This window comes from Quercus lobata, chromosome 1 (genome assembly GCF_001633185.2).
Source record: "Quercus lobata isolate SW786 chromosome 1, ValleyOak3.0 Primary Assembly, whole genome shotgun sequence".
NCBI classification, from domain to species: domain Eukaryota; kingdom Viridiplantae; phylum Streptophyta; class Magnoliopsida; order Fagales; family Fagaceae; genus Quercus; species Quercus lobata.
Window position 1 is genome coordinate 38,213,635 of NC_044904.1, and position 18,018 is coordinate 38,231,652.

General features: G+C 43.2%; 2 protein-coding genes across 2 annotated transcripts; one reads left to right on the forward strand and one right to left on the reverse strand.

Moving 5' to 3' along the window:
- Positions 1–3,242: 3,242 nt before the first annotated feature.
- LOC115963271 (iridoid synthase CYC2) lies at positions 3,243–4,376 on the reverse strand. Its single transcript, XM_031082250.1, has one exon. The coding sequence runs from the start codon at positions 4,374–4,376 to the stop codon at positions 3,243–3,245; it is 1,134 nt and encodes a 377-aa protein (XP_030938110.1).
- A 3,863-nt stretch (positions 4,377–8,239) lies between these two features.
- On the forward strand, positions 8,240–9,175 carry LOC115953531. The gene has a single exon (XM_031071249.1). It carries the CDS (start codon positions 8,240–8,242, stop codon positions 9,173–9,175), a length of 936 nt encoding a protein of 311 aa, XP_030927109.1.
- The last annotated feature ends 8,843 nt before the right edge of the window (positions 9,176–18,018 follow it).

Below are 18,018 nucleotides of genomic sequence, written 5' to 3' on the forward strand. Positions count from 1 at the left end.
AGTAGAAAATATTTTTTATATAGGTGTCTAGATAGTAGTATACACACACACATGTGCAATAAAGTAAAGGGGAGAGAGAGATTAAGCAATAAATTAAAGGGATGACATAAAAGTAAAGGGGGAGGGATTACTTGAAATTAAAATGGATGACATAAAAGTAAAGGGGAAGGGGAGTACTTGAAATTAAAATGGATGACATAAAAGTAAAGCAAGAAAATAAAAATTCCTAGATGCCTAGATGAAATGGGATTTCTTCCCCCTAAAGGTACTTCCCATTTAAAGTCTAGGAGATGGTCCAATACGCATCTAGGAATGTATTCACAACATCACAAAAGAACAATAACAATACAGAGATAAAGATAAAGAGATGTATACACAACAATATAGGAATTTAAAGCAAGTAAAATAAAGAGACAAGATAAATAAAAGAGCTTCATATATATAAATGGATGATGTTTACATGGGAGAAAAAAGAAAATGGGATGAGTATAGTTATGGAAAAACTATCCCATCCTTACCCACAAAAGATTGCAAGTAAAAATGGAAGAGGCTTTTTGTTTTGTGATGGGTTTCCTAAAGAGAGGAGCAATAAATTTTTTCAGAATTTCCTAGTGATTTTTCTAGTTTCTCCACTCTATTTTTCTATTTTACTTCCTATTTTCTCTCCCTTTTTTCTCATATTTTTTTACAAAAAATGGGGGTATTTATAGAAGAGTGTGGAAAATGGGAGGCTAGCTAAAGTGTAACATGTTAAACAACTTACACTTCAGCTGGCCTCCCATTTTTGCAACATCATCGGACTATTTTGTCTTTTTCTCATTTTTTTGGTCTGAACTTTGTGTAGCTGTTTGGAGGCCTTTCTAAACTCTATTTTCTTCAAACTTTATATGCCTAGAAATATTTGGATGTCTAGTTTCCAATGGTCTTAGCCTTGCCGGATTTGGAGCTACGGTTGTTGAGATATGGCGTCCAGAAAAAAGGTGACGCAATACTGAAAAATTATGTCACGTTTTTCTTTAAAAAATTTGTATCTTGTAATCTGGGGTATATACCATCGATCCCTTTTTATGAGAAGTAGCCAAGACCTTGTTCTTCAAGATGGATCAGCTGGATTGTTCTAGTTTTTGCCCAATCAGTATGGTTTATTGCGCGAAGTTGGTCCAAAAATTGCCTGTTTTTCCTTTTTTTTTTTTTTTTTAAGTGAAGATTTTATTAGGATTTTTGGTATTTTGGTGATATCTCATCCGTTTTAACTTTGATTTTGGCCCGTAAACTATCCTTTCAAAGGGAAAAATATGCCCTATGAGACAGTCCAAAATTCAACACAATCCAATGATTGGATCAAAAAGTCAACATTTTGACCATACCTAATTAGGGTTTCGGCCTTAGTTGCTAAAAAAAAGGTTTTTTAAATGTTGTACCCTTTGATCCACTATCCAATCATGTTGTATTTATTTTTACCCTTTTTGGCTTTGAAACTTGTAATTTTGCACCTTTTTTCGATTTTTTTTTTTCTTAGCATTTGTTTTGACACGTGAATCGAGACTGAACAAAATACGGTATCGACAAGTTTAATCAATTTATTTAAACTATTATCAATTTGAAACTATTCAATAGATAATTTTTTTATTTATTTATTAAAATGATCCAAACATATTTTTGCATTTCTTTGGACAGTAGAAAAATTTCTCATAATAACTACCCAACATCATATTTATAGGGATAGTAGAAATTTTTAACTATTCACTGTATTTTTCTCTCTAAAAAAACTATGTATGATTCATAAAGCTATTGGTCATCCATAGATATTCCATTTGATTGATTTATTTCAAATTTTTTAAGATCTAAATGAGATTTTTCTAAATTTTAAGAATTAAGATTAAAACATTTATACTTTTGTTATTGGGCTTTGTTTTCCCAGATTTTAGATCAAATTGGTTTATTATTGAGTTTTTTTCTTATTTAAAATTGCTAAGATATTATTAAGAGGATCATATTCAAACTTATTTCAACTGGGCTTAAAAAAATTAACTTTTGTTGTTCAAACTTTTATTTTAGGGGGGTCAAAAAAAATGAAAATAAATTATATAAAAATTTTCATTTGAACCCCTAGGCTTCAAGTGAAGCTGCCCCTATCACATATGGTTAAAGGAAACCTAAAGATTCCTTACCGATGTTGTATAAATGAAATATTGCTTTTTAATTTATTAACAAAATTTCTAACTAATTTATCCAAAAAAATATATATATATTCAAGCATATCCCTTGCATTTTTTTTTAATTGAAGTTAGTTAATTTTCATATTAGTGGTGATCGCTATGTATTTGAATATACCAATCAACAGTTTGAGTAATAAAGTAAAATAATTTTGTGATAAATTTTAATTATCATAATTATTTTCATAAGAAAATATTAGATATTATACTATTTTCATTTTTTACTTGAAAATAAATCATCATATTTCTAGCTACTAGTTGGTTTAATTGTTGTACTAGTGAAGAAAATGATGATATACTGAGTCCTAACAAATTTGGTTTTATCACCACCAAATTTTCTCCCCCAAACCAAATAGCTCAAAAGTCAAAACCAAATTCCACATTTCTCCAATTTCGATTATTTGAAAACAAACTCTTCTCACTTTTAATTTTCTGTCTCCACTTTTTTTCTTCTAATTCACCATTAATTATATCGAATTGTTAGTAAATTTTCCTCTAAAAAAATTGTTAGTAATTTCGGAAAAATGAGTGCCAAATTTTCTCTCCCCATTTCCCTCAAAAATTTCTCTCATATCTTATAATGCCCATAAATTCGTGCTTAAGCAATATGCAGCCAAATCAGTCCAACCCGGGGGAACAAAAAAATTCTTATATTAAATGTATGGTACAAAATAATTATGTATCCAAATGCAACACACAGTTAATGCAGCTCCCCCCAGATGAACATCATGGAACACAAGACACAAGTTAGGCTTAGGCTGCTACCACCTTAAGACAAGATCAGTAAAAAAAGGGGGGAACACTTCACTTATGTAGAGAACAAGGCATCTGCTTTTATTTAATTAGCCAATAACATCTGGTGGATGAACATTAAATAAAATAAAAAAGACAACAAGAAAGGCAGTCAACTAGCACATGCAATGGACAAGCTGCTCCCAGTACTAGTTTTTATTTTTTGTGAAAACCAGTTTATGGTGCTCACATCCTGCATTAACTAGTCTATCCAAGATGAAGTCAAAGCTAGCTCTAAGGAATGAGTTTCTCGCCTCTCATTAAATCAATCCAAAACAAGATTGAATTCAATGTCTTATACTTTACTGTAAAACCAAGCCGATCGGCTTTGTCTCGTGTCCCCAATAATTTAAATGGGCATCGAAACAACATGTCCAAGAAGGCCCAATTAGCCAAATCTTCCATCTCTGTTTGAACCAGCCCTTCTTTTATTACAATCTCCTTCCAAACTGTTTTCTTGTCAGCCATGCCTATTTCAAACCAAAAATCCTCCACAAGCATGTTTTCTGGTACTTCTACACCAATCTTTACACACAGAGCTGGCCAGATCTCCTTCCAAGTAAAACTGGGGCCATTGATTGCGTTAAAAGCTTGGCCATCAATGGATGATGTTGCATCATTGGTGGCTGCCCAAATGTGCTGTTCAGCTACTAATCGAGCATCTGAGCCATCAATGCAGGTCTCTTCCCAACACTCTCTTGTCCCTCCAAAGACAAAAGGGAGATGTAGATGTCTACAAATTGCTCCATAAACACATAGGCCACCCATGAAATTATACAGAGTCCTAGTAGAACTACCCATTAACAAACCAGGCCGGAGCACAGACCAAGCTACCTTACCAGCTAGCCTCTCCTTGAGCAAGTCCTCTAGGTCATAGTAAAAATTATGACTTGTACTACTTATCCTCGGACATTCTTCATTGTAGTAACGAACTTTGTGGTCAAAAGGGCCTTCTAATGAGATATAGTGCTTCATACCCGTCTGCAGTGATACATGCTTTAATGCCTTTGCTGTGGGAAGAATGGCATTCAAAGCATTGGACATCATGTCCTTGTTCTTCTCGCTACACTCTTGGCTATCCAAGGGAAACTGGCTTGCCCAAGTGATCCAGAAGATATGGGTCACATCTTGTAAGAAAAGAAGCTTTTTTCGGGTTTCTATAGGGTTTAACAAATCACATGAAATGAAATGGAAGTTAGGATTTCTTATTGGTATGCTCTCAGGGTTTCGAGCTATACCATAAACCTTCCATTTGGACTTCAAGATTAGCCTTCTCGCAAGCTCCTTTCCAACTAACCCTGTAACCCCAAATATGACTGCCACATGATTAGTGGCAGCTTCATTTCTATTAAATTCTTGAACTGCCATTAGCACAATTTGTTGGATTTCTTGCCTCAGTTGGAGCTTTGGAGACTCTTTTTATAGGAAGACATTATATACACATGAATCTTGTGTTGTGCAATAATATGACCTAACCGTCTTTTGTAAGATTCCTAACTTCCAATTAATTAATGCCTAATGTGACCTCCCTTCTTTTAATAAATCTAGTTGTAATCAAGATAAGCAGCATCCTTATTTAAATGGCTTCTTTGTGCTCTTTTTGGAAACGCCCAGAATGTAGGTTCATCAACTATAAGGCTTTTGGATGTATCTCATGGATAAAAAATAAAATAATCTTACCAAAAGCCAAAACACTACTTTCTTATACATAAGCTTCCTTTTGAAAATGAAAATAAAAGAGTAGCAAGTTATGATTTAAATTAGAAACAAACAACTTGGCTGCCATAACTGTTCAATGACTAACTTGCCGGTGGATTGTGCCCCTGGCCGTAACTTTGCTGGCCTTGTGGTTGCAACAAAGTTTAAAATATCGTGTTTTAAATTTAATTTAAACCTAAAGTTTTTCAATGGTCAACGCATTCCCTGTATTATTCAACCGGAAAAAATGGCATTCCCTATATTATAGGGGGAATCCTATATGCATGGTTTCAAGACCCCATTTCCTCAATAGCTACAGCTCGACTTTTGTATCAAGCTCAACCAACATATTTTTTTATATAATTTTTTTCGTTATACCTGGAAAGCTTTCCAGCTTTGCTATGAAAGACTTTTTTATCTTTTATTTCTTGAGACAACTGCTATGAAAGACTTGAATGTTAATTTGTTGCACCCCAAGGCATGTTGCACGCACTTAGCTATGACCTGACATGCATTTTCTGGTAGGCAGGGCCATGCGGGAGAAGGTAGGTAGCCCTTTTGCTTTAAACAAGTGTAAATCGAAATAAACAACTTTTGAGCCAGAAAATTGATTTGGAATTATCAAATTATGAGTCGCGGAAAAAAAGTGACGAGTCAAAGTGAAAATGATTGTTTATAATTCATAGTCAACAACTTTTTCAAGTTGTTGCTAATTGTGTAGTCCTATAAAAACTTTTAAATCCCCCCCCCCCCCAAGTTTATATATATATAGAGAGAGATTCAAAACTTCATTGAAAAAAAAAAACATTTTCAATATAATTATATACAAATAAGATTTGGTTCTAAACATGTCTAAGAGCCCAATGCTCCAACCACCAATAAGAATATGACATTTGTCATTGTCACTCATTTAACCCAACTAACCAAGTGAGTCATGTGTAATATACATGATAGAACACATGTCATCCTCCTATTGGTGGTTGGAGCTAAACCTTTTCCACTGTATATAGAGGGGCTCGAGACAAACAAGCCCATATTGAGCATGAAGGGTTCATTCAGCCCAGGGCTAAATTCCATCCCCGAACCTCAAAAAACAAGTCTCGCTTGGTCATGGGGATGACAATCAATCAAAAACTAGATAATAAAACCGATAACGTATACTGGTTGATTCAGACAAACTATAGGTACATAAGCTTAAGTCTAAATTCATGAAAGGCAAATACTTCAAAGCAGTCAAGATACCATCAAAAAGTTCTTGGCAATGGAAAGCAATTCTAGTACTAAAGATCTCATCGCTAAGGCAGCTTGTCTTAAGATTGGCAATCAGATTAGTAGTAATGATGGGAAATTTAATGGGTTTCAACCGTTATCGAAATCAAACCGACTCCAATTCTTTTCTACACAAATTAATTGAGTCTTAATCTAATATTGACAAATTCTATCCACCTACCATAACATCCTTTCTCCAAACTCCAATGGGAAAGTTTCCTCTATGATTGGCTTTTAAAAGTCAACCAAAAATGACTCTAGTGTTAGAAGTTGTCTCAAATTTGGAATTTTCCTTGGTTTGGGTTTGTTTGGTGTGAAAGAAAGCGTGTTCCTTTTCCACTAAAAATTTGCCATCTCTTGTCCACCGATAGATATTGGAGTATTATAAATAAACAATATTACAAAAGGTATGGTGACTTTGGCCCTTAATAGGCTATTAGGAGTAACTCTATGCACCCTTAAATTCCTAAAATTCTATTCATTAATTTTGAAGTGAGTAAATTATATGTTACTGTGGGGGTAAAGTTTGCCAGTAAACTGTGGGCCATGGTACCCGTACAAAGCCCAATCATAATAGGAAGCGAAAACACGGACAGAGGACCCCCAGCCCAACCATGTTGGGCCGGGCTTGTTTAAGGGGCGTCTGAGGAGGAGTGCCTCCTCGGACGCACCAAACGGGAGTCCAATTCACACTCTTTACATGGTGAAAGGTCATCCAAGATCAAAGGAAAATGCTAGACGTTCAGGGGGCAACCACAACAGCCGCATTAAATGCAAGGAAGCTACTTTTCCAGCCGCATTAATGTGGAGAGGACAGGAGAACAGTATTATCTTGGCCAGTGCAACTCACAGAAAAGGAGGAGAATGTCCTATAGGACAGGCACTCAAGTAGAGACCCAGATGATCAACAAGTGTAGGGTCATTATCACTCGAAAGATGCTATATAAGAGAAAAAAACCCCTATGATCAGGGGAGGGGGAGCAAGAGAGCAAAAAAAGTAAGGAAAGGAAGAGAGAGAAAAAAAGGAATTCTGTAAACGAAATTCTGGGGTACAGCCCTACGAACTGTAATCCCAGGAAGTTTAATGAAGTATTCCCACGTTCGAATGGTTGCATGGCTTACTAACAGTTACGTTTACTCTGTCAAGACCTAGTTCTACGATCTACTCCCTATAAATTCATTATTGAGGGTCTTTTGGGCTAGAATCGCTCGCTTGCTGGGCTTGGGCCTCCAAAATCCGCTCTTACAATTGGCGCCGTCTGTGGGGAGAATTTGTGTCTCAATAAGTGAAACAGTAAGAAATGGAAGGATCGGGCCCGCGCCAAACTGGACGTGCAAATTCCCAACGACAGGACAATTTTTTAAATATCGAACGAGGGAAAGACCAAGATAATCAGCGAGAGGGCAGCGTGAACACCTCTCGCACGAGTAAAAGCCACTCAAAGGGGAAGGATCATGCATCCCATAAGCAAAACGATCGAAAGGCTTTACAACAAGAGATTGACGATTTGAAGAAAAAGCTGCGCCGAGCACAGCAGAAACGTGCTTCACCCGGCTCGGGCACTAGCAGTGACGAGGATAACGAATACCGGCGAAGATCAAGAACCCCTCCGAGCGAGACCTTTTCCTACGAAGAAGAGAGGCCTCGTAAACGCGGCCACAAAAGCCCATCCTACCAAGGCCTGGCCAACGATGCCATGAGCAAGGCCCTGGATCGCATCTCCCAGTCGTCATTTACACGTAGAATAGAGAGGGCAGTGCTTCCTCGGCGGTTCCATCAACCAGCGTTTGCTATATACAATGGCCGGACCGACCCAGTGGAGCATGTAAGCCAATTCAATCAGAGGATGGCCGTCCACACCAAGGATGAGGCGTTAATGTGTAGGATATTCCCATCTAGCTTGGGACCCATGGCGATGAGATGGTTCGATTCCCTCCAGCCGAATTCCATAGATTCCTTTAAACAGCTGACGCAGGCTTTTGGTTCCCGTTTCATCACCAGCACTAGAGTCCCTCGGCCCCTCGATTCCCTCCTATCCTTGTCCATGCGGGAAGGAGAGATGCTGAAGGCCTACTCGAATAGATACTGAGAAATGTATAACGAGATAGAAGGGAAATATGATGACGTCGCCATCAGTACGTTCAAAAGGGGTTTGCCGACAGAACATGGCCTAAGAAAGTTCCTCACTGGAAAGCCAGTCACCAGCGTGCGCCAACTCATGGACCGAATTGACAAGTACAAAAGGGTCGAGGAGGACCAGCAGATGGGGAAAGGTAAAGCGAAGGTCGTCCCTCAGGAGAGGAGGGACTTCAAGTCGGAACGATTTAACAACAGCAACAGGCTGAGAAGGGACTATGTAGAGCAATCCGGATCTACTGGGGCTCAGGCAGTCCATGCTGCGTTCCGAGAACCTCTTCACAAAATCCTAGAGAAGATGAAGTATGAGCCTTTCTTTCAGTGGCCGAACAAGATGGCTGGCGACCCTTTGAAGCGTAATCAGAACCTGTATTGCGCGTACCATCAGGAGCCAGGTCACACTACTGATGATTGCAGGAACCTGAAGAACTATTTAGACCGGCTCGTCCGAGAAGGGAAGCTGAGACATTTGCTGCACCGCCCTGAAGGATGGCAAGAACCATCAAACAATGAAACCAAACAAAGTACGTTGAGGCCACCCATTGGCACAATTAATGTCATTCTCGCCGCACCTGGAAGGACAGGCTCTGTCCCCGTCAGGGTAATGTCAGTGAGCAGTTTCTCGACTAAGCCAGATGACAGGGAATCCAAGAGAGCTAGAACGAGCGCCACGCCATTAATCGGGTTCACGGAGGAAGACAAACAAGGAACTATCCAACCCCACGATGATGCCTTAGTCGTTACGCTCAGAATAGGAGGTTATGACGTGAAAAGGGTGTTAGTTGATCAAGGCAGCACAGTGGAGATAATGTACCCTGATTTGTATAAGGGACTGAACTTGAAGCAGGAAGACCTGTCGCCATACGATTCCCCCCTTGTTAGATTTGAAGGAAATGTCGTCATCCCGAGAGGCATGATTAGGTTGCCTGTGCAAACAGACTCAGATGTGATAGAAGTGAACTTCATTGTCGTAGATGCATACTCCCCTTACACAGCCATCGTGGCCCGGCCATGGCTTCATGCACTAAGGGCTGTGTCGTCAACCTTGCACCAAAAGGTGTAATATTCGTCAGGATGTCAGATCAAAGAGATAATAGGGAACCAGGGAGTAGCTAGGCAATGCATGGTGTCCGCAATCTTAAGACAGCAGAATTGCATAACTTCCACTTCGGCCGAGAACGGCTTATAGCAATTAATGACTACGGTCCCAACTGCGGGCAGTGGAGGACCAGCCATGGAGGTGAACTGTGAGGAGCTGGAGAAAGTACTCGTCGGATCAAACCCTGAAAGGTTTTTTCAAATTGGTTCAGAGCTATCGCCCGAGGAGAAGTCGCCACTTATTGCTTTCCTTCGACAGAATGTAGATGTGTTTGCTTGGGACCCCTATGAGGCTCCCGAGGTCGACCCGGATTTCATCTGCCACCACCTTAATGTGAATCCAGCTATAACCCCTAAGAGGCAGGCTCCTCGACGACTGTCGAAAGAACATACCGACGCCGTAAGAGAAGAGGTCGCGAGATTAAAGAAAGCTGGGGCTATCAAAGAGGTCTTCTATCCCAAGTGGTTAGCCAACACGGTGGTGGTCAAGAAGAAGAGCGGGAAATGGCGGGTCTGCGTAGACTTCACAGACCTAAACAAGGCGTGTCCAAAGGATCCCTTCCCAATGCCCAGGATAGACCGATTGGTAGATTCAACTGTCGGACACCCAAGGATGAGTTTTCTAGACGCCTTTCAGGGCTACCATCAGATACCCTTGGCTGCCGGAGACCAGGAGAAGACGGCTTTTGTCACCCCAGTTGGAAATTATCATTATAAGGTTATGCCATTTGGTCTGAAAAATGCCGAGTCGACCTATCAAAGGATGATGACCAAGATGTTTGAACAGCAGATGGGTAAAAGCGTTGAAGTGTACATAGACGACATGGTGGTTAAAAGCAAAGTAGTTCCCGACCATCTTGAAGACCTCGACAATGTTTTTCAAATACTGAGAAAGTACAAGCTACGACTGAACACAGCCAAGTGTTCGTTTGGAGTGGAATTAGGAAAATTCCTAGGTTATATGGTGACTCACAGGGGCATAGAGGTTAACCCTGACCAGATAAGAGCCATCCATAACATGCAACCTCCTCGGAACCCTAAAGAGGTCCAGAAGCTTACTGGCATGATAGCTGCTTTAAACCGTTTCATCTCGCGTTCAGCAGACAGATGCAGGCCATTTTTTCTCCTATTACATAAGTGGAAGGGATTTGAGTGGAATAAAGATTGCGCTGTAGCTTTCCAACAATTAAAGGAGTACCTCGCCCGACCACCAATTATGTCCAGTCCAAATTCCGACGAGATTTTGTTTGCCTACATCGCAATAGCCACACATGCAGTAAGCTTGGTGCTAATCCGAGAAGACAACGGCACACAGCGACCAGTCTATTACGTTAGTAAATCACTGCAGGAGGCAGAAACCCGTTATCTTCCCCTCGAAAAGGCTATCTTGGCCATCGTGCAGGCCACGCGAAAGTTTCCCCACTACTTTCAAGCACACACTGTGGTGGTGCTAACACAACTCCCCATAAAGTCTGTCCTACGCAGCGCCGATTACACAAGCAGAATTGCAAAGTGGGGAATGATCCTGGGCGCTTTCGATATTAAGTACATGCCTCGTACCGCTGTAAAGGGCCAAGTCCTTGCTGACCTAATAGCAGAGTTTGCGGAGCCCACGCTAGAAGAACAAAACTTGGCGAGATCACTAGGGGCTGATGAGAAGATGATCAGCACTATCTCTCAGAATGAAAAAACTCGGTGGAAGGTGCACGTCGATGGCGCGGCAAATCAAAGGGGCTCAGGGTTAGGACTTGTCCTGCTATCACCCGAAGGGATAACGATAGAGAAGTCATTGAGACTCGGTTTTTCAGCCACGAATAACGAAGCCGAATATGAGGCGCTATTGGAGGGAATGGGAATGATCCGGAAAAAGGGGGGAAAATCTGTGGACATGTTCTCGGATTCAAGACTTATTGTGGGGCAGGTAAATGGAGACATGGAGGCAAAGGATGAAAGAATGCAAGAGTATCTAGTTCGGGTTAAGCACCTGCAGACCTAATTTCATCACTTCCGCTTGACACACGTACCCAGAAGTGGGAACACTCATGCTGATTCTCTCGCGACGTTGGCTACCTCCTCAGCTCAACCCCTACCTCGAGTCATTCTGGTAGAAGAGATCCTCCGTCCACTAACAGAGAAGGCCAATGGGATTGGAATACATAACATCAGGGCAGGACCGAGCTGGATGGATCCTATCGTTCTATACTTAAAGCATGACACCTTGCCAGATGATAAGGTTGAGGCTGGCAAAATCAGGAGAAAAGCTACTCGATTCTGGTTGTCGGAGGACTCCAAGCTTTACAGACGCTCGTTCTCAGGGCCGTATTTGCTGTGTGTGCACCCGGAGGCTACAGAACTCATCCTGAAAGAGTTACACGAAGGAATTTGCGGAAGTCACACGGGGGGTAGGTCTTTGTCTCACAGAGCCTTAACGCTGGGTTATTGGTGGCCGAGCATGCATAAGGAAGCCCTGGATTATGTGAAGAAGTGCGACCAATGCCAGAGATTCGCTCTGAGCATACACCAGCCTGGTGGAGAGCTAAACCCATTGTCCAGTCCCTGGCCATTTGCGCAATGGGGCCTAGATATACTTGGTCCATTCCCCAAGGCAACAGGGAACAGAAAATTTCTTCTCGTCGGCACCGACTACTTCACCAAATGGGTGGAGGTTGAGGCGCTGGCAAACATTAGGGATGTCGATGTCAAGAAGTTTCTCTGGAAAAATATAGTCACCAGGTTCGGCACCCAGCACACCCTGGTATCGGACAACGGGCTCCAGTTTGACAGCAAAGCCTTCAGAAGGTACTGCAGTGAGCTAGGAATAGTTAACCGGTACTCCACGCCAGCTTACCCCCAGAGTAATGGACAAGTGGAAGCCGTCAATAAAACCATAATGAACGGACTGAAAAAGAGACTAGATGACGCAAAAGGAAGATGGGTAGAGGAGTTAGCCCATGTCTTGTGGACATACCGCACCACACCTCGTAGGTCCACAGGGGAAACCCCTTTTTCAATGACCTATGGGGCCGAGGCTATCATTCCACTGGAGGTGAACTTCCCAACCCAGAGGACCACCACCTTCTGCCTCGCTACCAATAACAAACTTCTGGAAAAGAGCTTGGACCTCATCGACGAAAGAAGGGAGGGCGCGATGGTCCACCTAGCTAACTATCAGTAGAAGCTTAAGCAAGGTTACGGCGCCAAGGTGAAGTCCAGACCATTAGCGCCTGGGGATCTAGTACTGAGGAAGGTCTTAGGCACTGCGAGGAACCCCGCATGGGGAAAGCTCGGACCAAATTGGGAGGGACCATACCACATCACTTCTGTAGCCGGCATAGGAGCCTACTTTTTGGAAGACTTGGACGAACGTCTAGTGCCACGCCCTTGGAATATAAACAACCTGAAAATGTACTGTTATTAATGAAAAATATAATTTTTAAATGCCGTATTGCTGTGCAGTTACTTACGTAAGTGTTAAACAGAACCCAAGTCCTGCATGGCTCCCTGTACCACAGACTTGGGGGGAAATTAACCATTAAGCTATTCTTACGAAGCGTTAAACAGAACCCAAGTCCTGCATGGCTCCTCGGCCATAGACTTGGGGGAAATTAACCGCGATGCAATTCTTACTGAATGTTAAACAGAACCCAAGTCCTACATGGCTCCCTGTACCACAGACTTGGGGGAAATTAACCATTAAGCTATTCTTACCAAGCGTTAAACAGAACCCAAGTCCTGCATGGCTCCTCGGCCACAAACTTGGAGGAAATTAACCGCGATACTATTCTCACTAAGTGTTAAACAAAACCCAAGTCCTGCATGGCTCCTCAGCCACAGACTTGGGGGAAATTAACCGCGATACTATTCTCACTAAGTGTTAAACAGAACCCAAGTCCTGCATGGCTCCTCGGCCACAAACTTGGGGGAAATTAACCGCGATGCAATTCTTATTGAGTGTTAAACAGAACCCAAGTCCTGCATGGCTCCCTGGACCACAGACTTGGGGGAAATTAACCATTAAGCTATTCTTACCAAGTGTTAAACAGAACCCAAGTCCTGCATGGCTCTTTGGACCACAGACTTGGGGAAAATTAACCATCAAGCTATTCTCCCTGAGTGTTAAGTAGGGCCCAAATCCTGTCTGGCTCTTCGGATCAGGAACTTGGGGAAAATAAGGTTCGCAGCCAGTTCGCCTAATTATTAACTGTCGTTCTTTTCACGTATTCATTCGCTTACGCTCGGTTATCAACAGTTAGTGACGGAATAGACATCCATTCGTGATGAAAACAAAAAAGAAGAAAGGGAAAAGAAGAAGACAATAATATTTGAAAGAAAACAACCTTTATCATTAAAATCCAAAAGCGGTTTCGATTACAAACGCTAACAAGGCGAAACAAAGCAAAATACAAAAAAGAAGACAAGTAAAATACTACACTACTGTCCTAAGAGCCCTGAGCAGGAGCGGGCTGATCATTTGCTGCTTGGTTCCCCGAAGCAACCTCCTTGGCCTGAGCAACGATCTCGCTAATACGAAGGCTGTCCTCGGGTAATTTGTCCTGCGCAGCCTGCTCAGTGCCCCCAGCCTCGGGAATAGAGGAGTCCGTTGGAAGAGGCTCTGCGGAGGCAACCTCGTCAGGAATTTCACGCACGTCCTCCGGGAAAAAGATGTTCTCAGCCTTCCTGAGGTCGGAGTCTGCCGAGACAGCTGCGCGATCCAGGGCTATACCCCAGGACATGGTGATATACTCCCTGCAGACGGTGGCCACTTCCTCGGCCAGCCTGACCTCAGTATCATGGACTCCGCGATCATACGAGGCCGCCACAGCCTTCTCGGCAGCCTCCCTGGCCAAGCGGGTCTCCTCTTTGGTTCTTGCAAGCTCAGCCTTGAGCGTTGAAACTGCCTGCTGCTTCGCTGTGAGTTTCTCCTCAGATTTTCGGAGCTGTATGCGCAGATCGTCAGCCTGCTTTGTGGCATTCTTAAGGCCGACTTCCGCGCTTGCATGAGCTTTCTTCGCCTCCTTCATTTCATTATTCAGGCGATCAAAGTCCTGTCTGAGATCGCCGGCGGCCTTCTCGGTAGCAGAGCGGGATTGGGCCTCCCTGTGCAAGTCCTCACGAGCCTTCTTGGCCCATTCCTCAGCAACAAAAATCTGTTGAGTGACTTGCGCCCAGAAGGGAATAAAGACCCTGCTAAAACCCGACGAGAAAAAGGTACCCAATATGAGAACAGGATAGGAGATTCCTCTTACCATGGCCATGTCCCTCTTCAAGGACATGAAAAGGTCTGGCTGTCGAGTCTTTCTAAGGCCCTCCATGTCACGAGGCAAGAGCAGAGGCTGCTGCAGGGCCTCGCCCAGGAATGATGCCTGCCCTCGTTGAGATTCCCACAGAGTAGCGTCCCATGGGATCGGAGCGCCATCTAATTCGATCCGAGGCGACCATGTTCGCTGATCCCTCCGAATGGCCGCCTCATCTCAGCTATCGACGGACCTATTTCTTTTCTCTCTGGGCTCTTTCGCCTCCTTGCCCTTCTTTTGAGGCCTAGCCTTTTCACGGCCAGTCTCTCCTTCCTCTATTTCGTCTATAGGCCTTTTTCACCTTAAGTTAGGCATAGGCTGCAGCGCCGCGTCCGACGTGGGAGGGAGAGGAGGAGCAGGAGCCTTAGTGGCAGTTTTTTCCTTCGAGACGTCCTTAGAGGACTGCCCCTTGCTCCTGTTAGATAGAAGGCCCCTGAGGCCAGTCCTGGGCTTCAAATCCATTCCTTCTTCTTTAGTTTCTTCGCTGATATCAACTTGTGCGATGACTAAACCAGTATCAGGAGCCGCTGAGGCACGGTCTAAATCAGCGTCGGAGTCCGAGAGCTCTACTACCCTGGCCGACACCTCCCCTTCCTAGGTAAATTGGAACTGGTCTATTTGTTCCTCTAAGGATGAATGCGAAGAACCAGCCTCCTCCTCCGGGATAACCACCGCGGGAAAGGCGCCTTGGGGAGGCAGCTGAACAAGAGGTAGGTCTGTTGAAGCAAGGAACCCTGGTATGGATACGTCAATACGTGCCAATCTTGGACTACCAGCCCTTATAGCTTGGTCGGCTTCTACCAAGGATCGAGTGAGGGGAACGTAGTCCAAAATCAAGGGAGCCGACCGTAATTTTCCATCCTCGCTTACGAAAATCTCAGATCTGAGGAGGTAATTTAGAGCCGGGACGTTGACCAAGCTCAGCCGAGGGGATGTTCGCTCCTTGTCTGCAAAGGCCGTTAAAGGGTTTACGTTAGTCCGAGGAGGCATGCAACCAAACCAACGACTTTAAAATAAAAAAATAAAAAAAAATAAAAAGAAAGAAAAAAAAGGGGGGAGAGCTCAAAACTAGGGTCCTCCCCACGAAATCTAGTCCTCTGACACCCCACCTGGCGTTCCCGCCCTAGTCGGATAGTGAAGGCCGTCATGCCATGGTCCGAAGACGATCAGATGGTCTTCCTTCAAGCCTTTGCTGGACTTGGAAAGGCAAGATATCAACCTCACTTCGTCAGTCCTGGACTTTAGGTAGTATGAGTCGTCGAGCTTATGGCATTCATAGAGATGAACCACGTCGTGCCATGAAGGGCCGAGGTTCATCTGGTCGATTAAGGCGTCGGCGCACCCCAGGATACGGAACAGGTTAGCGGTACACTGATGAGGGGCCAATCTATGACCACGTAGGTAGTCCCTAGTTATTCTCCCCATTGGAATCGTCATTCCTCCTTCCACGAAGGCTATCATTGGAATTGCGACCTCCCCTGTTCTCCTCTTGAACAAAATTTCCTCTTGGTGGCAATACTCTAGGCCTACCTCCGGAGGAATACGATACTTCGCCCTGAAGCCCGCCATACCGGACAGAGAGTCTACCATTTTTTCAAGCCTACCCATTCCCCCTAGTCCTAGACGACAACACGAAGGGAGTTTGCCTAAAGAAGAGTAACAAAGAAGGAGAAGGTAAATTGCGCGCACTTACGGGAAAGGAACTCGACGGAATCTTTAAGAGAATGACGGCGAAGGTAAGAGCGTGCTGGAGGAGAAGGCGCTGAGACGTTTTGAATACTGGAGCGTTCGTCAAAAGTAAGGAACGGCCACCTTTAAAACCTTATATACCCAGAGGCAGTTGGACAGACATGCTCCCGCCTAGAGCAAATGAAATAATATCCACCGTTGATCTGGTCTCTAGCCGTTGGATTGGAAGAGCGTAAAGCTCCAAAAGCTGCAATTAATCCCCCCCGGGTCATTAAATGCCTACAGCATTAATGAGGAACGTGAGGGCACGCCCCCGCACTTGTAAAGCAGGAATCCCCCACGAACTGTCCAGCAGGCATCAAAATCCCGCCTTTCCTCCTCGGACCAAGAAGGAAGAGCCGGAATTTTGAGGGGCTATTGTGGGGGTAAAGTTCGCCAGTAAACTGTGGGCCATGGTACCCGTACAAAGCCCAATCATAATAGGAAGCGAAAACACGGACAGAGGACCCCCAGCCCAACCATGTTGGGCCGGGCTTGTTTAAGGGGCGTCCGAGGAGGAGTGCCTTCTCGGACGCACCAAACGGGAGTCCAATTCACACTCTTTACATGGTGAAAGGTCATCCAAAATCAAAGGAAAATGCTAGACGTTTAGGGGGCAACCACAACAGCCGCATTAAATGCAAGGAAGCTACTTTTCTAGCCGCATTAATGTGGAGAGGACAGGAGAACAGTATTATCTTGGCCAGTGCAACTCACAGAAAAAGAGGAGGATGTCCTATGGGACAGGCACTCAAGTAGAGACCCAGATGATCAACAAGTGTAAGGTCATTATCACTCGAAGGATGCTATATAAGAGAAGAAAACCCCCATGATCAGGGGAGGGGGAGCGAGAGAGCAAAAAAAGTAAGGAAAGGAAGAGAGAGAAAGAAAGGAATTCTGTAAACGAAATTCTGGGGTACAGCCCTACGAACTGTAATCCCAGGAAGTTTAATGAAGTATTCCCACGTTCGAATGGTTGCATGACTTACTAACAGTTACGTTTACTCTGTCAAGATCTAGTTCTACGATCCACTCTCTATAAATTCATTATTGAGAGTCTTTTGGGCCAGAATCGCTCGCTTGCTGGGCTTGGGCCTCCAAAATCTGCTCTTACAGTTACCAACTTACCATAATGTTTTTCTTTTTATAGTTCACTATTACAATTCTTTATACCTAATTAAATTATTAATAATATGACAAAATTTGATCCACTCATTTCAAAATAAATGACTAAGATTTTAGGATTGTTTGGGAAACAAATTGGCAAAAACAATAGAAAATTTTTCTTAGGTTTCATATTTATTTACTTTGGAGTGTTTCAATGTAATATAAACTATTTTACAGCACTCATTTAGAAGAAGGGTAGAACCCGTCAAAGATAGAATCAGCCTTGCTGGCAATTTTAAAAAATTCTACCATTTTTTTTTTTTTACTGGGTAATTGCAGGGAATAGAACTCTCGAGCTAACGGTTACAATGAATCTGGGTGCCACTAGGCTATAAGGCCCAGTGGCAATTCTACCGTTTGCATAGATGTCTTCTAACTATTTGCATAAAAGGTTTCTCTCCGCGTAAGCTTAAAATTTCTTTACAAGACAAAGGTCTGGGTCTGAGCAAAATAATCCACTATGTGAGCCTTTTGATTTTCATCATTCATCCACTTTTATATATATATAATAAAATAAAATAAAATTCCAGCCCAAACTCCAGCTAGCCCACTTTAGGAGAATTTGAAAATAGGCTTGTAATTGAGTTGGGCTGGATGCACTCGCTGGGTCAGATTCGGC

Bases quoted from the DNA above. Each gene is read 5' to 3' on its own strand.
- LOC115963271 (XM_031082250.1), bottom strand. From the start codon at position 4,376: ATGGCAGTTCAAGAATTTAATAGAAATGAAGCTGCCACTAATCATGTG.
- LOC115953531 (XM_031071249.1), top strand. From the start codon at position 8,240: ATGGGGAAAGGTAAAGCGAAGGTCGTCCCTCAGGAGAGGAGGGACTTC.